A 19,734-nucleotide genomic window follows, 5' to 3' on the forward strand; every position below is an offset into this window, starting at 1 on the left:
AATGACTGAGAGTACTGGTTAACTCTTGCATTAGAGAGTTGGACAGAATAGGGATGAGAGGAAGAAGAAAGCCTTGTGCAGCGAGGCCACAGGAGAAGGGGAGGCATGCAGTTAACAAGATCAGTAGAACAGTTAGCATGAAAATAGCGATAAAAGAGAGAAAAAGATGCAACATTTCGGCGGTGAGAAAGAGGCTGAAGCACTACCATTACTACTACTACTACTACTACTACTACTACTACTACTACTACTACTACTACTACTACTACTACTACTACTACTACTACTAAAAGAAAAAAATAATAACAATAATAACAATAATAATAACAATAATAATAATAATAATAATAATAATAATAATGTTAAATAATAAAACCAAGGTAAAACAAAATTCTCTCTCTCTCTCTCTCTCTCTCTCTCTCTCTCTCTCTCTCTCTCTCTCTCTCTCTCTCTCTCTCAAGCATGACACACCACAATCATCTCAGTGATATTCTGGTCTTAATTCTCCCCAGCTTGAGTGTCTGATTGAGAGAAAATGGCAACGTTTCAAGGCTAACTCTTATTTTTCTTATCTTATCTTCTTAATGTTATTGTGCTTGCTGGGTATCTTTAGATCGTTTGGTAGTACCCAGCTCTCTCTCTCTCTCTCTCTCTCTCTCTCTCTCTCTCTCTCTCTCTCTCTCTCTCTCAATGCTTCGTTTTTTTTTCTTCACCCTCTCCTCCTCTGAACTTTTTGTCCTCTTCCTCTTTTATCCTTTCTTTTTACATTTTTTTTCCTTCTTCTACTTCTTCTTCTTCTTTTTCCTTTTCATCTTCTTCTTCTACCTCCCTCTCCTCTTCTTCCTCCTCCTCCTCCTCCATTTTATTTTCACTTTCAGCTTTTATCTTTATCTTTTCTTATCTTTCTATGCAATGACACACACACACACACACACACACACACCGGTAGCTCAGTGGTTAAATCAGAGCGCTGGTTTCACAAGCCAGAGGACCGGGGTTCGATTCCCCGGCCGGGTGGAGATATTTGGGTGTGTCTCCTTTCACGTGTAGCCCCTGTTCACCTAGCAGTGAGTAGGTACGGGATGTAAATCGAGGAGTTGTGACCTTGTTGTCACGGTGTGTGGTGTGTGCCTGGTCTCAGGCCTATCCGAAGATCGGAAATAATGAGCTCTGAGCTCGTTCCGTAGGGTAACGTCTGGCTGTCTCGTCAGAGACTGCAGCAGATCAAACAGTGAAACACACACACACACACACACACACACACACATGTGACCGTGAAATGACATTTGTGTAAACATTTTGTAATTCTAAGTATAATGACGAGGAAAATGGTAGTAGTAGTAGTAGTAGTAGTAGTAGTAGTAGTAGTAGTAGTAGTAGTAATGACGATGATGATGATGATGATGGTGATGACAACAACAACAACAACAACAATATAAAGAAAAAAGAACAACAACAAGAACAATAATAAGAAGAAGAACAAGAGGAAGAGAAGGAAGATAAAAAGAACGTGTTTTCTCCCATGTAATAATAGAAGGATGATGTATTAATGCGCGAACACACACACACACACACACACACACACACACACACACACACACACACACAGACTGGCTATCCAGAAAGACAGACAGACAGACAGACAAACAGATAGACAGATAGATAGATAGACAGACAGGCAGGCAGACAGACAGACAGACAGACAGACAGACTGACTGACTGACAGAGAAAAGTAAATTAATAAACAAATAAAGACGGGAAACAAAGATTGCATCATCGAGAGAGAGAGAGAGAGAGAGAGAGAGAGAGAGAGAGAGAGAGAGAGAGAGAGAGAGAGAGAGAGAGAGAGAGAGAGAGAGAGGACTTCAAGATACAAGGTTAAAAGGTCAAAATTATGGAACGGCAACCAGTCTCGTACACGTCCTGCTGGAGGAGGAGGAGGAAGAGGAGGAGGACTGTAGGGGGGAGAGGGGGTAATGCATGTATAAAGAGAGGGAGGAGTGCCCAGGGAGTGTCATTTCAAGCACCACTCCCGCAGAAGGCTGGGCCAGCATCACCACAGGCAGGGATGGAGGAGGCACTGAAAGAGGTTAGAGAGAGAGAGAGAGAGAGAGAGAGAGAGAGAGAGAGAGAGAGAGAGAGAGAGAGAGAGAGAGAGAGAGAGAGAGAGAGAGAGAGAGAGAGAGAGAGAGAGAGAGAGAGAGAGAGAGAGAGAGAGAGAGAGAGAGAGAGAGAGAGAGAGAGAGAGAGAGAGAGAGAGAGAGAGATCCCCTTTATCCACTTATCGTTTCTCCAGATCTTGAAATGTTAATCTGTCACTACCATCTCAAAAACTCCCTTCCTTACCAAGCCGTACCACTAAATGCTTCTATTATTAACACAAAAATCTTGTTAATCTGTCACTACAACGGAAAAAAATAAATAAAATAAAATAAAAACCCGTGCAATTCATACTAAACCCTACTGGATTGTAATGAAGGTGGAGGCAGAAGAGTTTCCCATCACCTTCCTGCCTGTGAAACGCTATGCCCTCTCACCATCACTGCTTTCCAAAGACTCCAGTCGAAGATACCAGTGTTTTTAGGAGTATTTTTTTCTAGTTCTGGTGATAGATTGGCAACATTTCTAGTTTATTAATATGAGAAACTGTCTTGAAAACCCGGCTAGCTGTCTCTGTGGCCTTGGAAACTTGTCATAGTGAGGGGAAGGTGTGTCTGAATACATATGTGTGTGTGGCGAGGCGTGGTGTAGCAAAGAAGAAGGGCTTTAACAACTATGGCAACAGTAATAAACAAACCTATAATACTTGAAACTTCTTCCTTTCTTCTATGTTATTTTATTTTTCAGTTTTCTAATTCACTTTCCTTTAACGTATCCCCTCTCTCTCTCTCTCTCTCTCTCTCTCTCTCTCTCTCTCTCTCTCTCTCTCTCTCTCTCTCTCCTTCACCTCATTAACCCCTTTAGTACTGGGACACATTTTTACCATGAGTTTTGTGTATGATAAGACCATTTTATTGACATTAGGAAGGGTCTATAGAGGTCAGAAGATTAATGGCCACAGTCTTCACTATTTTAATCCCCCACATGAGTTTCTGAAGCTGTATAAAATCAATAAATAAGCAGAATAGATATGGAAACGCGTCATGGTACTGGGGGGGGGTCGGATAACTTTTCCTTTTTATTCAAGAAGCACAGAAAGGAGGAAAATATATAGATAAGATGCAAAAAAAAGCCAAGCCATTGTGTCTACACGTGACAGTTCCATGGGTCGTAATCTCAAACACTTTTATGCTTCACTTCCGCAATTATGAGATTTGTGTTTATTTTTTTATTCTTATCTATATCGTATGAGATGTGTTATTTCTGTTATTCTTATCTACATCGAGGTTTTTCTTTTAATCTTTTCTTTACCTATTTTCTATGCAGTTTATGAGTTGTGTATATATTTGTTATTCTTATCCTTATCACTGTTTTCCTTTTTATCTTTTTTTTTTATCCGTTTTCTATTACATATATGAGTTATGTATTTATTTCCTACCTTCCGGGCTTTTTTTGTCTATTATATTTCGTCTATCTGGTATGTAGTGTTTGGAGTACATTTTGAAACCACCGCCTGTTGCGTCACCAGTGAGATAAAACAATGCTGAGTGAATACCTAGGTCACTTATTTATTTATATCATGTAGGTTTTTCACGGGAACTTATGGGCTAAAGGGGATACTTTTGTGGTACCTCCTAACTCAAACTCCACCCGCTAGTAAACCTCATACGGGTCCCTCATACCCCAAAGCACGCATGATTCTACTGTACCATGGCGGCTCCCAATCTATAACCTGCTCCCTAAAAATACCATCCACAACTCCATCACAAACCTCTGATAACACCGATAATTATAATGAAACCACTTACTACTGCTACATTCTCTCTACTGTAAAATGGCTCTTGGATTTAAAACATGGAGCTTATTGACAATGTGACGCATTTGATGTGAATAATACTTGTTTGCATTAGTAATCTGCTCACTAACATTATCATCCACTACATCACAAACCTCTAATAACAAAAATAATCGCAATGAAACCACCTACTACTGCTATAATCTCTCTACTTTTAAAATGACCCCTGGATTTAAAACATACGGTAGCTTATCTTATAACGTATTTAATTTGATGTAGATAATACTTGCTTTCTGTTGATCAACGCACATATTGCAAGGATAGCTCACGGTTTTCCTCAAGATCTGACAACCACGCATACCCTGGAGCACCATTCAAACCGAGACCCAGAAGCCAATTTAGAGTATAGACAGACATATTTTACAAGTATATTAAAACTTCCCACTCGCTCTCGTCCGTCAGATAAGACCAAAGAAAACGTATGGAGAAAACGAGAGATAATTTAAAGGTAACTCAAGTAATTTGCAAAGGTTCCTGTATTTTTCCTCTACAAGTTTCTATTATTCTGAGGAAGAGGAGGAAGAAGAAGAGGAGATAAAAGATATGGAAGGGGATGAAAGTAAATGAAGATGAAGATAATGAAGTAAAGAGTAAAAGAGAAGGAAGAAGAGAAAGAGAGGAACAAGGGAGAGGAAGAGGACAAGGAGGAAGAAAAGGAACGAGAAAAGGGAAAATAAACGTGACGAAGATTGGAAGAAAAAAAAAACAAGAGGAAAAAGAAAAGAAGAGAGGAGAAAAACACCAAAAACGAGAGAAACGACAAAATAAAACAAAAGAGAAGGAAAGGATAAAGAGGAAGATGAGAAAGGAGAAAAGAGGAGAGAAAAGAAAAAATATTAAGAGAAACGAGAAAAATTAAAAGAAGGAAGGGAAATAAAGAAAATGGTACAAGGAAGAGGAAAACACCAAAAAAAAAATAGAGAAACGAGAAAATAAAAGAAAATAGAGAAGGAAGGGATAAAGAAGAAGAAGAAGAAGAGAAAGACGAAAGGAGGAGAGAAAAACACCCAAAGAAATAGAGAAACGAGAAAAATTACACAAAATAAAGAAGGAAGAGATAAAGAGGAAGAAGAGAAAGGAGAAAAGAGGAGAAAACACGAAAAAAAATCAAGAAAAAACGAAAAAAAAAATCAAATAAAATAGAGAAGGAAAAAAAAAAAAAAAAAATGGTACAAGGAAGAAAAGCGTCACGTTACGTTTACTTTTTTACGATAGATAAAAAAAAGAACAATGATAATGACGGGTCCTGCCAATAAGACTTCCCCTGATAATTACCGTGGGATCGTTCAGTTCAGTCTAATGGCGTTAATTAAAAGAGAATAATTAATCCTTATCGGCTGCTTCATTATATACTATTATATTCTGTTACTTAACATTATTAGTTTTTTTTTTATATATATATATTATCAGCTGTTTAGAAAATATATATGGTTTTGTTATACTTATTTGCTTATTTTATCTATCTATCTGTTTATTCGTGTATCTATTCTCTCTCTCTCTCTCTCTCTCTCTATCAACCTATATCTATTGTCTATTTAACTATTTCTATCTATCCATCGATCTATTTATCTATCTATCTATCTAACTACATCAAGAAAAAAGGAAAATGGAGAAGATAAAAAATGAAGATAAAAAGAAAACAAATTAAAGAAAGAGGAAAACTAGACAACACAGACAGACAGGTAGACAGACAGACAAACAGACAGACAGACGAACACAGACAGACAGACAGACAGACAGACAGACAGGCAGGTAGATACAGACAGCCAGACAGACACACAGCTAGACACACAGACAGACCGACAGACAGCCAGACAACCAGACAGACAGACAGACAGACAGATAGACAGCCTATATCTATCTATGTACTACTATTCTCCTTCAAAACTTTCTTTCTACTAATCTTCATTCACTATTTCACTTTTTCTTTATCTTATTTCCTTCATTTTCTGGGTTTTTTAATTTCGCCTCCATCGTAAAATTGATTTCCTCTTCTCAATATTTTTTTTTTTTTCTGAAACTTCATGAGCCACACAATTAATTCTGCTTCCTTGCTAGTGAAAATTTGAGAAGCGAGGAGGAGGAGGAGGAGGAGGAGGAGGAGGAGGAGGAGGAGGAGGAGGAGGAGGAGGAGGAGGAGGAGGAGGAGGAGGAGGAGGAGAAGAAGAAGAGGAGAAGAAGAAGAAGAAGAAGAAGAAGAAGAAGAAGAAGAAGAAGAAGGGGGAGGAGGAGGAGGAGGAGGAGGGAGATCATTTCCTTTAATTATGAATATCTAATTGGTATTGGATTTCCAGATCACGTGATTAAGTACTCTCTCTCTCTCTCTCTCTCTCTCTCTCTCTCTGACAAATCATCATACAATGGAGAGAGAGAGAGAGAGAGAGAGAGAGAGAGAGAGAGAGAGAGAGAGAGAGAGAGAGAGAGAGAGAGAGAGAGAGAGAGAGAGAGAGAGAGAGAGAGAGAGAGAAGACACACATGCATTCGCCCTCACACACACACACACACACACACACACACACACACACACACACACACACACACACACACACACACACACACACACACACACAGTCAATTAAAAGAGCAAGAAGAAAAAAAAAGTGCCGACAGAAAAAAAAAAAAAGAAAACCAGATGAATCAACAACACTGACAAAAAGAAAAAGAAAAAAAAGAAGGAAAAAAAGAAAAAAGTAGGAAAAAAGTAAAAAAAAAAAGTAAAAAGAAAAAAGAAAATAAGTAAAATCGTCCATAAAAAGAAATTAATGTACTTGTGTGGCTATTCTTACTTTTCTCCTTTTCTTCCTTCCCGCCTTCTCTCTCTCCTTTCTTCCTTGTCTCCTCCCTTTCCTCCCTTTCCTTCTCTTCAAGTAAGTCTATCTACTTTTCTCCTTCTCCGACACCTCCCTCCTCTTATTTTCCTTCTTTCTTCATCCCTTCTTCCTTCCTTTCTTTCTTCCTTCCTTCTCTCTTCCCTCTCCTCTCTCTTTTTCCCTCTCTTCAACTACCTCCATCTACTACTTTTCTCCTTTTCCTCCTTCTGCTCTTCCTCCTCCTCCTCCGATACCTCCAACTATTTTTCTCCTCCTTCTCCTCCTTCGGTATCTCCATCTACTTTCCTCCTCCTCCTCCTCCTCCTCCTCCTCCTCTTCCGATACCTCCATTCACTTCTCTCCACACTCTCCATCCACCTCTTCTCCTCCACAGTACACATTACTAAAGAAAGACAAAAAGGAGGAGAGAGTAGGAGAAAGAGCTGAAGGAGGCGGTGAAGGAGGGAAGGGGAAGTCAACGAAGGTGGCGCAGGTGGCGGTGGTGGTGGGGGAGTCGAGGGGCGCGAGGCCTGAGGAAGGTAGCACTGCGCCCCTCCACATCCCGTCACCCACTCAAGATACAAATGACACGACTCCTGGCCCGTCCTGCTGCAGCGCCCCCGCCAGGATGCATGCTACCCTCCTGAAGGTAAGACGGAAGGAAGGAGGGAGAGAGAGAGAGGTAGGAAGAAAGGAAGGGAGGGATGAGTAGAAAATAAGGAAGGTAATGGATTTTTCTAAGGTCTTAAAGGTAAGAATGAACGAAGGAGGGAGGGGAGAAAGGTAGGAAGAAAGAGGGGAGAGAAGAGAAGAGAAGGGAGAGATAAGAGAGGACAAGGAAGGTAATGGGTTTTCCAAAGGTATTAAAAGTACAAGTTGGGTATCTTTAAGGGGATCTTGTTTTTGAGGAGCTTAAAAAAGGGTGAATTTGTCTCAAGGAGTGATGTTTGGGTTTTGGGTTCAAGTGAGATGGTGGGGTGGTGGTGGTGGTGGTGGTGGTGGTGGTGGTGGTGGTGGTGGTGGTGGTGGTGGTGGTGGTGGTGGCGGTGGCGGTGGCGCTGGCGGTGGCGGTGGCGATGGCGGTGGCGATGGTGGTGGTGATGGCGGCGTTGGTGGTGGTGTTGCAGGTATTGAGAGGCGTGTCGCTGGAGCCCATGCTGTTCCTCAAGATGATGGCGGAAGGTAACTTCGGCGTGGTGGCGGACACGCTGGAGCAGGAGAGAGTGTGCCGCATCAACCTCAACTTCTCCCAGGAGGAGTGTGCCGGCTGGATCCACGACGCCAACCTCAGCTACGTCAAGGTGAGAGCCGCCGCGCCGCTGTGGTGGTGTGGTTGTGGTTGAATGGTGATTACTGGCTAAATGTAGCAAGGCGGTGCAGTGACGTAGAGGTGTGCTAATCCGTGGGCTTCCCAGGAGGCGGTGCAGCACAGACAGAACCTGTTCAACTACAACCAGAGCATCATGGACAGCGTGCTGCCCCTCGCCGTGGTGCTGTTCGCAGGCTCGCTCAGTGACCGACACGGCCGCAAGCCGCCCATGCTGGCCGTGCTGGCGGGCTTCGTGGCGCTGGCGGCGGCCTACCTGGCTGAGGCACTCAATCCTGAGTGGCCCGTGCAGGTGCTGTACGCCGGCACGCTGGCCGTGGACTTGATGGGCTCCTGGGTGGTGTTCAACATGGCCGTGTACAGCTACGTGGCGGACATCTCCACACCGGAGACACGCACGCGGCGCCTGGCCATCCTGGACGCCGTATGGTACCTGGGGGGCCCGCTGGGCAGGCTGCTGGGCGGCTGGCTGTACCACCTGGCGGGCTACGCCGTGGTGTTTGCGGTGTCCGGTGCCCTGTGGCTGGTGTGCTTCCTGTACACCTTGCTGCTGGTGCGGGAGACCGTGGACAGGGCGACGCACAAACCAGAGATGGAGCTGGACCTCGGTGACGCGCGGTGGGGACCGCTGCGGCACGTGGTAGCGCTGTGCCGCACCACGTTCAAGGCGCGACCCCGCCACGGCCGCCTGTACCTGCTGGTGATCGTGGCGCTCAAGATGGCGGTGTTCCTGGTACAGGGCCATCTCATGTACCAGTGGGCGCAGAATGTGCTGCGGTGGGGCGCGGCGGAGTACTCCACGTGGAGCAGCGTGGACTCCGTGGTGCACCAGGTGAGTGTTGCTGCTGACATGTGCTACAGGGCCACTATGTATGTAATACTATGTGTATGTGCTACACTAGTGTGTTCATTTCATGTCCTGCATGTTACCACGTGATTGAGTCTTTGTCTTTATTTCCTTTGTTGTTACGTAATCCATTTCAGGGGAAGGGTTGAGAAAGAAAACTCGGTGAGAGAAAATTACTGCTGAATCAGCCATTTCTCACCCATTGAACAGGTGGGCATGGTGGCCTGGACGTGGGTGGCAGCGCGCTTGGCCCTGCACGACACCCTGGTGGCGGCTGGTGGCGTGGTGTCCATCGCGCTGTGGTCCGCCATCCTGGCCAGCATCACACAGCCGCAGCTGTGGTGGATAGCGGTGGTGGCTACGGTGGCGGGAATGCTGGAGCCCTGCATGGAGCCCGCGCTGCGCACGCTGCTCACCACCGAGGTTGGCGAGGGCGAGGCGGGCCGCGTGCTGGCACTAATGGGCCTGGTGGAGGCAGCCTGGTTCCTCGCTGACCGCTCCATCTACACTTTCCTCTACAACGCCTTCTTCACCGTGTTCCCGCAGGTGTGTGGCCCCGCGACAGGGAGGCAGGAAGGCAGAGAGGGGAAAGGAAAGGAAAGGAAGGGAAGGGAAGGGAAGGGAAGGGAAGGAAAGGAAAGGAAAGGAAAGGAAAGGAAAGGAAAGGAAAGGAAAGGAAAGGAAAGGGAAGGGAAGGGAGAGAAGGGAAGGGAAAGGAAGGCAGGGATGGAAGGAGGCAAGGGGAGGTGAGGGGAAGGGAAGATGGAAGGGAATGGTTTCACTTATGCATTCTCTCTTTGTCACAAGCTTAGCAGATGATGACATACCTGCTACACTATCATGTACTGTACACACTGACAACACCGACCAATTGAAATAAAAACAGTCTTCTTCACAAAATTGCAATCTCTCTCTCTCTCTCTCTCTCTCTCTCTCTCTCTCTCTCTCTCTCTCTCTCTCTCTCTCTCCATGACCAGCCTTTCGCATCCCACCACCAGAACAGTTAAACCAAAGAGAGACACACCACAAGCAAAAAGTTAATCTGTTCCAAGTGTCTGGCGACAATGTGCTTCAAGGGAGACAAATTGAGACGAATGAAACAAATTGCCTCTCCTTCACGCAAAGCAGTCACTAAGCAGAACCTAAGGCTAACATACCACAACCTAACCTAATTTAACTCAACCTAACCTAACCAAACCTAATACAACCCAAACCAACCAAACCTAACGTAACCTCACTCAATAAGCCTTCTCTCTCCCTACACAGATCAACCTAGTGGTGCAGGCTGGCCTCTGTGTGCCCCTCCTGCTGGCGCTCCTCCTGCTGTGGCGCGCCCTCAGGAACAGAACAGCCAGTAGCTACGACCTCCCCCACCAGGAGTAACGTGGGTGGGGGACCGATGCTGCAGGAGGAGGAGGACGAGGAGGAGGAGAAGGAGTAGGAGGAGGAGGAGGAAGAAGAAGAACACCCATCCCTTCCCCTCTCCCACCCTCACTCCCCTCCCTCCTCCAGAAGTGACAAAGCACCTCATACCCAACAAATTCCCCTCACCTCCCTCCTCCTCCTCCTCCTCCTCCTCCTCCTCCTCCTCCTCCTCCTCCTCCCCTCCTTTCCTCCTCCCTATTAAGCCAAGGACACACACACACACACACACACACACACACGTAATTTTCCATGCATCTTTCCCTCTTACGTGTGTGTGTGTGTGTGTGTGTGTGTGTGTGTGTGTGTGTGTGTGTGTGTGTGTGTGTGTGTGTGTGTGTGTGTGTGTGGCACGTTGGTATACACGGTTCGAATCCCCAAGAGTAAAGAAAAGAAATTGGATGCTTGTCTTGAAACTTTAAAAAGGGAATATTTTTGAGAAGGAGGAAGAAGAACCAGTACGAGGAGGAGGAGGAGGAGGAGGAGGAGGAGGAGGAGGAGGAGGAGGAGGAGGAGGAGGAGGAGGAGGAGGAGGTAAGGGACCAAGAGCTACATTCAAAAACACTCCTGCCAGCTCCTCACTACTTTCAAACGGGCTCTACTTGAAGCTACACGGGTTTTAAGGGTGTTTTTACCATTGTAGGGACGTATTAATGAGATTTATGCATTGCTATCAGGAGAGACATCCTTGAGAACCAGGCTAATCGTCTCTGTGGCCATGGAAAACACTCCTAGGTGGTGAGCAGCTGTTTCGCCCTCCTCTCTTATTCAATCTGTCTTTTTCTCTCTTCTTGTTCCTTCTAGATCCTTTCGTCTTCCATTGTTCCTCTCTTCCACTTATCATGTCTCTTTTTTTTTCTTTTTTCTATCTCTTATTATCCTGTTTTCCCTCGTGGTGGAGAGAAAAGTGATTCTAAATAATGTTCCTTTTCTGTTTGTCTTTTGTTACTCATGTCTAATTTTCCTTCCCCTTACACCTGTTTCACCTTCCTCCCTTATTCTATCTGTCTTTTTCTCTTTCTTCTTGTTCCTTCTGTATCCTTTCGTCTTCCATTATTCCTCTCTTCCACCTACCTTGTCTATTATTTATTTATCTTTTCTATCTCTTATCTTGTCTTCCCGCGTGGTGAGAGCAGTGTTTCTAAATATTCCAAATAATGTTCCTTTCCTGTTTAATCTTATTATTATTTTTTTTTTTTATGTAAGAAGGAGAACTACCAAGGGCAAAAAAAATAATAATAAAAAAGGCCCACTTGGATTATAGTCTCCATAAAAGAACCCTTGTCTAGTTTTCCTTCCCATTACATAAAAAAAAAAAAGTTCACACACACAAACGAATGATCTGAAGCGTACATGTCTGTCAGAATAAGAGAATAAGATTAATTAAATGTATAAATGCATGAAGAATAGAATATTATAATCTCACAATAAGCCTACTAGAGTAAGCCTAAGAGAATTGAAGTTATGTATATATACCTCAAATAATGGTGGTGGTGGTGGTGGTGGTGGTGGTGGTGGTGGTAATAGTGGTAATAATAATAATAATAATAATAATAATAATAATAATAATAATAAGAAGAAGAAGAAGAAGAAGAAGAAGAAGAAGAAGAAAAGAAGAACAATAAGAGGAAGAGGAGGAGAAGAAGAAGAAGAAGAAGAAGAAGAAGAAGAAGAAGAAGAAGAAGAAGAAGAAGAAGAAGAAGAAGAAGGAAAAATAGAAAGAAGAAAAATAGAACATGACAAGACCAAGGTAGAAGAAGAAGAAGAAGAACAAGAACAAGAACAAGAACAAGAAAAGAAAAGAAAGGAAAAGAAAGGAAAAGAAAAAGAAAAGAAGAAGAAGAAGAAGAAGAAGAAGAAGAAGAAGAAGAAGAAGAAGAAGAAGAAGACTAAGACTAAGGTGATGAAAACGCAAAAAAAATGTGTGTGTGTGTGTGTGTGTGTGTGTGTGTGTGTGTGTGTGTGTGTGTGTGTGTGTGTGTGTGTGTGAGTGACCATTTTCTTCTTGATCTGAAGACCAATTAACACTTTTCTAGGTTGTCAAAATAGTTCACTAGCTCTCAATTGTTTTTATTTCTTTTCGTGCATTCCTCATACCAAGTTAGAATTTTCAAAAAGTAAACTGACAACAAAATGTCAAAAAAAAAAAAAAAAAAAAAAAACATCAGTGATTCTCAACCTCGTGTGTGTATTGTTTCAAATAGATCATAGTAAGTCACATGTTCCGTCATTAGCAGCCAATAAAGTTAAGAAAAATAGTGAAATGATATGAAATAGTACACAAGAATAGGTGACCAGTTGACCAATTAGTGTTAGGAGCCCAAGAATTCACCAGTATTCTCAATCACTCATACCTTTCTCTGGCACACTCTGGAACTCCCTGCCTGCTTCTGTCTACCCAACTTCCTGTGACTTGACCTCATTTAACAGGGAGATTTCAAGACATTCATTTTTTGGCTAACTGTGTAAAGAGACTGCCAAATAAGTGGGCCTATTTTTTCGTTTTATGTTGCCCCTGGCCAGCTTTCCCCTCTTACATAAAAAAAGGGTTACTTCTTCCAGTGTGTAAAAGAGCGTAAGGTGTGTCAGGTGTGGGTGAGAGAGCTGGGTGTCTGGGAGACTTACTAAGGCCCATTTTTTGACACACTTCCGCACTGCACCTTCACTATTTTCAAAGGGCTCTAGTTGAAGTGACACGGGTTTTTAAGGATGTATCTGTGATTTTAGTGACATGTTAACAAGTTTTCTGCATTATCAACAGGACAAACAATTTTTTAAAGGCTTTAGTTGAAATGACACGGGTTTTTAAGGATGTATCTGTGATTTTAGCTGATGTTAACTAGTTTTCTGCATTACCAACAGAACAAATACTCTTTTTAAAGGTTCTACTTGAACTGACACTTGTTTTTTTTTAAGAGTTTCTATGATTTTAGAGACTTGTTAACAAGTTTTCTGTATTACCAACAAGACAAACACTTTTTAAAGGCTCTAGTTGAAGTGACACGGATTCTTAAGGATGTTTCTGTAATTATAATGACATGTTAACAAGTTTTCTGCATTACCAACAGGACAAATACTCTTTAGAACTCGTTTAATTGTCTCTGTGGTATTCGAAAATCGTCGCGGTGAGAGAGGGATGCGTTTCTAAGTATGGCGCTTAGCTGTGTAGCGTGAGTGACTCTTACTATTCAGAAACACTTCCCTCTCTCACGCCGACCAATTTTAAGGTTCACAGAGACAATTATCCGAGTTCTAAAGGCAATTTATCCTGTTGGTAATGCAAAAACTTTGTTAACATGCCATTAGAATAAAAGAAACACCTTTAAAAATTCGTGTAACTTCAACTAGAGTCCTTTGAAAGAAGTGGAGGTGTTGTGATGCGCGGAAATGTTTTAAAATATGGGCCTGTTCTCACTATACAATACAACACGTAGGTAAATAAACACGAGTGCTACTAATTTTGAACCGTTGTGAGATTAATATTTTTCTGAGTAAAACAAATGTGAAAAAAGTAAATAAAATTAATAAAGACCTTTCAGAGACTATTACTTTAAGATACCTTGAGATGAATACTTTCTTTCGCATCAAAATATAAAAGTAAAAAAAGTTAATATATATAAAAGAAACTTAAGAGATGGTTAGCTGGTGGGTAGGTGGGTGGGAGGGTGGAAGGAGAGGAAGACAGGGTTCCCAACCTGGGGGTAAATTACCCCCTGGGGGTAATTTAGCAATTTTCGGGGAGACAGAACCACGAAGCCAAGAATTCCTCAACTAGCTTCAAATATGCAACTCCAACCATCTCACTGATGCTCTTGACATCTTTGGTAAGTCATTAGAGATGCAAAATGTACTAATACAATAAATAAAAGAAATTATCTCTAGTGTTTTAGTTTAAATATAATTTTGTGAAAGGGTAACATGCTTAATGTGGCATGCTAAATTGGGTAACAAGCTGAAAAAGGTTGGGAACCACTGAGATAGACAGACAGGAAAAATAAAATAAATAAATAAATAAAATAATGTGTGTGGTGGATAGATGGATAAGGGAGATGACAGTATGGGCAAACAGACAGACAGACATGCAGACAGACAGACAGACAGACAGAAAGACAGACTGATAGACATACAATCCACACATAAAAAAGGATGAAAAAACGAGTGAACAAAATAAGACCACAAGAATTATGAAAGAGGTACACATATATAAAGGAGGAGGAGGAGGAGGAGGAGGAGGAGGAGGAGGAGGAGGAGGAGGAGGAGGAGGAGGAGGAGGAGGAGGAGGAGGAGGACGACGACGACGACGACGACCATCACGACCACGTTGAAGAAAACTTACTAACTAAACCAATTACATGCACTTCTTGTCGTGGGGAAAGGGGGAGGAGGAGGAGGGAGGAGGAAGAAGAGAAGAATTGTGAGAAGAGAGGAGAGAAGAGGAGAGCATCCTTATCCCTCTATCTCCTTCCATCTTTTTTCCTACCCTAGCTCCTCCTCCTCCTCCTCCTCCTCCTCCTCCTCCTCCTCCTCCTCCTCCTCTCTTTCCCACTTAAAGACAATTTTTCCTTAGTTTGTGGTCAAGTTGAAAAGAAGGAGGAGGAAGAGGGAGGAAGAGGAGGAGGAGGAGAAAAAATGAAGAATGACATTAATCCCTCTACACACACACACACACACACACACACACACACACACAAATATATAGATGGATATATGAATAGTTAGATAGATGGATGGATAGATAGATAGATAGATAGATAGATAGGCTGAAGTCCACATAAATAGACAGTGATAGGGAAAGAGAATGAGGGATATGATGATTGTGTTGAGTGACAATGATGAATAATAATGAGAGAAGATAAGAGAAGTAGTGATGATGGAAAGTAATGATGATGATGATGATGAAGAAAAGCAAAACCCAAACGCTTCAACACTGTTCCGAACCGTAGCTCAAGGGATACAAACTCCTGCAGGCGTTGAAGGAGAACACCAAATGCACCATCACCCTTACGACCTCCACCTCCTGACCAAGATAACGCCAATCAACTCTGTCCATAGAAAATGTAATCTGGAGTTAGAGGAGAGGAAAAAAAAAACGTGACTTTAAAGCACATGAAGCAGTTTCGAAGCCCCAAAACACTGAACACTGCCATTTTTTTTTTTTCAATTTTCATCGTTGTTTATGGCAGTTAACGAGGTGATTAAGTAGTTAACCTTTTCAATACTGAGACACATTTTTACCTTGACTTTTTGGTATTAGATGTTCTTACTTACTTAGGAAGGGTCTATAGAGGTCAAAAGATTAATGGCCTGAGTCTTTGCTATTCAAATCCCAACCTAAGTTTCTAAAGCTGTATGAAATCGTTAAACAGTAACTACAGTGAATATGAAAACACTTCCTGGTTCTGAGGTTAAGTAGTTAGATAGGTAATTATGAAGATATTTAAGCAGGATAACACAGTTGACTCTCTAATTAATACGTCCGTCTACCTATATTTCTAAATAAAGTGACATCTGGCATCCTTTCATCAGGCCAGCTGTCATTAACTACAACTGCCTGTCACGTGTGTCTTGGGTTATTTTCCTCATCTCCCTCCTTACCTCCTCTTCTTCGTTCCTCTCCTCCATCTCTCTCTCTCTCTCTCTCTCTCTCTCTCTCTCTCTCTCAAGGGCACGAGTCCCATCTCTATATTTTGTTCTCTCTCTCTCTGTACTTTATGCTTGACATTTAGTACAGTATAACACACACGCATAAACACATATTCAAGCAGGTGGTAGTAGTAGTAGTAGTAGTAGTAGTAGTAGTAGTAGTAGTAGTAGTAGTAGTAGTAGTAGTACCTTAATCATCATTATTAGTTTCGTTAACACGTAAAATTGGAAAAATCAAGCTTATTAAGACGAATAGTGGTATAAACTCCAAGCCATAACCCCTCCACCACCACCACTACCCCCCACACACTTTAGCCGCCCCCATCCAACCAACCCCTTCCCAACGTGATAAACAAACTGAAGAGCCTCATTATACCAAACGAAAACCTAAATAACTCACCCATTTCCATCAGCAGTCATATTACGTTGGGTTTGGTAACAGTTAAGTAGGAGGCTCCCTAAAACCCACGATTCCCCACAGTGCCCCAAGCTTGCTCGAGCAGGTAGGGGGGGGGGATGGAGGAAAAGGGGGAGGTCCTATCCTGTACTTTTACCTAGTTTTTCCCTAAGATAAGTAACAGATGTCTGGGAAATAGCTAAGGTTATTTTACCAATCAATCAAGTCTACATTGAAATCCAGCCAGTTAAAGTGCAGGAAACGATAATGACGAGAGAGAGAGAGAGAGAGAGAGAGAGAGAGAGAGAGAGAGAGAGAGAGAGAGAGAGAGAGAGACGGGAGGGGAGGAAGGATGAAAGAATGTTCGGGTGAGAGATAAAATAGATCCGAAGACGAGGAGGAATTGGAGAGAGAGAGAGAGAGAGAGAGAGAGAGAGAGAGAGAGAGAGAGAGAGAGAGAGAGAGAGAGAGAGAGAGAGAGAGAGAGAGAGAGAGAGAGAGAGAGAGAGATTAATGAATACACTAATAATATAAAGTAAAACCGTAGAAACTCACCGCCTAACAGCCTCTCTTCCTTCTTTCCTTCAGTGGCTCGTGTTCTGAGTTACGCTGGTGGCGTGTGGGTGGAAGAGAGTAGAGATGCCTGTTCACTCCTTATCATTCTCCTTACACCTCCCACAGCTTTTTTACCACGTTGGCGGGCACTGTGATGCGTTGAAATGAATGTTATCTCCTCACCACGCAATTATCACTGTGTAATTTGCTTTGGTTCACTCAGGAAGTTAAAAATAGTATCTCGCGTTTGCACTTCGTCACATCCAACAGTAAACAATCGCAGCATGTGTTGACTGATCCGCCCGCAGGGTCGGCCCAAGCCTCCATGGGGCCCTAAGCGAAATTGTATTTGGGGGCCCCCTAAGTAAATAAACAGATAGACAATGTTCTTACTGTAAATGTGTCATGTTTAATTATTTTTGGTAAAAAAAAAAGTGCAACGGCAATGTGGAACAATAAATCGTAATGCAAGATCAATAAAAACAAATAACTTCCAAATATCAACTCTATTAGCTCACAAAAATAATTATAAATTCTATTGTACAGACATAAAGAATAAAATAAAATAATGAATAAATACCACACAAATATTTAATGATATAAATGAACAGAGATACTGTACTGTACCTAAAACAAAGTAACACAAATCGTTTATTTCACCCACTCTTATAGTGTCTTTAGTGGTCACGCGGATTAAGGCGCCGCATTCTGCCACGATGGTGGTAGATTGCGGGGCATCGATTCGAATCCCACTAATGACATGTAGCAGCTATATGGCCTTTGTTGCCTAGCAGCAGGACAAATTACTTCATTGGAGGGGGCTCCTATGGTCCCATGGAAGAATATTAGAGGGTGGTGCCCGATCTGCAATACCCAGGAATAAAATGGCCGCCCGAAGAGCATTTATGATCCCATATAAATACTACTTGATTGGATTTAAGAGTGATGTAGCACAATCTATGGGTGATTTAAGTACAAAGAACCACATAACATTACTTATGATATATTTTTACAACTCCATATTGTCTCCATATCTTTAATCATATAGAAATAACTATTTATACATGGGCGACAAATAACAAATAGGCTACAATATAATTTTTATTGCTCTTAGGGGCCCCCTTGTGGCCTCGAGGCCCTAAGCCATCGCTTACTTGCTTATGCGTCGGGCCGGCCCTGCTGTTCCGCCACCGCCACGACTATACTAATGTTCGTATTCTAAACTCTTCCATGCCTCACCTCCACTATTTCAAAAGACATTATTTAAGTTTACACGAGTTTTTTACGGTGTTTTTTACGGTTCCAGAGACAGAATGAAGAGATTCCTGAATTAATTGGAGAAATACTCGAGAACCCTGCTACTCATCTCTGTGGCTTTGGAAACAGTGTTGCCACGCGTAGGGGAAATCCCCTACGGTAGGGGATTTTAGGCCTCTGTAGGGAGTAGGGGATACCTACGGGGAAAATCGCCTCATCGTAGGGGAATGTAGGGGAAAATTAAAAATTTTCAACTGTCAATCAATTTCATACACGAAATCAAAATGAGAGAGAGAGAGAGAGAGAGAGAGAGAGAGAGAGAGAATGACGAGTCTGATACGTGTCTATCCTTTCTCTACCTGACTCGACGATTCGTGTCCAGTACGGCTGGATTCGATCCCGTTAGTGACATTCCTCTCAATACTATTAAGAAACTATAGCATTTACAAGTCTGAAAATCAATATGGCACGACTGAAATTCAACTGAAATTCAATATGGCTTACATAGACAGTCCATCATTTCTTAATATAAGAGGATATTACTTTGTAGACACGTCGGGAGTTAGAATGTGTTAAGTATACCTCCATTTATTTTTTCCATTTTGAATCAAATTGGTTGCAGTTGGATAAAGTCTATCCTGGGATACTTGCAAGCGAAACCCTGTCAAAACTGAAGCCACACGAAAGAGGGAGCTTTCTTTCACGGTGTAGAAACTGGTACAAAACTGCATGCTGTCAAATTCTAAAAAGGATTAATCTAGTGGATCCAGTTTTTGCGGCACTCAAAGACGTTAACCATGAATACATTTTGAAGGATAAAGCTGAAGTGAACTCAGCAGCAGTCTTGTTTCAGAGGCTACCACGTTTTCTTCCTGATGCTAATGTACAAATCACTGATCGACAATGGAGGTCAATTTTAGTTGATGAAGAGGTGAAGAAAGGAGGATGGGAAAGTAAGAGCATTGAGGAGTTTTGGAAAGAAATGAGAAAAGTAGCTTCATATGAACAACTATCAACCTTCATGCTGAGAGTAACAGCATTACCCCAAAGTACAGCAGAAGTTGAAAGAACATTCTCGAAACTTAACAACAAATCAAAACTTAGAAATAAGTTATCGACTAAGACACTGGAATCAATAATTAAAACATACGAGAGATTTCCATCAAATTTTGCCCTGACCCCTTCTCTGTGTAAGCGGTATTCAAGTGCAAGAACAAGGTACTTCTCAAAATACTCGGATAAAGATGAAAATGCTATGTTCGTTGAAGCACAAGAATCTTCATAATCATCATCAACCTGCTAAGCATGTAAGTAAACATTTTTTTTCTTTTTTGCATGTGTAGTCTTTATTTCAGTATATAATCACGATTTGTGAGCGTAGGGTAATGTAGGGGAAAATCACCTTGGCTGTAGGGAAAATTAGTCATGGAAGCGTGGCAACACTGTTTGGAAAATAGTCGCGGTGAGAGAGCAAAGCGTTTCGAATAAGGAACCGAGTTGAATGAGTGCGCACTGACCAGT

General features: G+C 42.3%; 1 protein-coding gene across 1 annotated transcript; it reads left to right on the forward strand.

The window, feature by feature from the left end:
• The first annotated feature begins 1,897 nt into the window (after positions 1–1,897).
• Positions 1,898–10,552, forward strand: LOC123499158 (solute carrier family 46 member 3-like). Its single transcript, XM_045246841.1, has 6 exons — positions 1,898–2,089; positions 7,160–7,414; positions 7,893–8,066; positions 8,181–8,924; positions 9,150–9,485; positions 10,206–10,552. The coding sequence occupies exons 1-6, from the start codon at positions 2,069–2,071 to the stop codon at positions 10,320–10,322; spliced, it is 1,647 nt and encodes a 548-aa protein (XP_045102776.1). The 5' UTR covers positions 1,898–2,068; the 3' UTR covers positions 10,323–10,552.
• Positions 10,553–19,734: the final 9,182 nt, after the last annotated feature.

Source organism: Portunus trituberculatus, chromosome 49 (genome assembly GCF_017591435.1).
Source record: "Portunus trituberculatus isolate SZX2019 chromosome 49, ASM1759143v1, whole genome shotgun sequence".
Lineage (NCBI taxonomy): Eukaryota > Metazoa > Arthropoda > Malacostraca > Decapoda > Portunidae > Portunus > Portunus trituberculatus.

Coding starts and splice junctions, on each gene's coding strand:
- LOC123499158 (XM_045246841.1), top strand. CDS start 2,069: ATGGAGGAGGCACTGAAAGAG. Junction 2,090..7,159: donor TGGAGGAGGCACTGAAAGAG/GTTAGAGAGAGA, acceptor TCTCCTCCACAG/TACACATTACTAAAGAAAGA. Junction 8,067..8,180: donor CCAACCTCAGCTACGTCAAG/GTGAGAGCCGCC, acceptor TGGGCTTCCCAG/GAGGCGGTGCAGCACAGACA.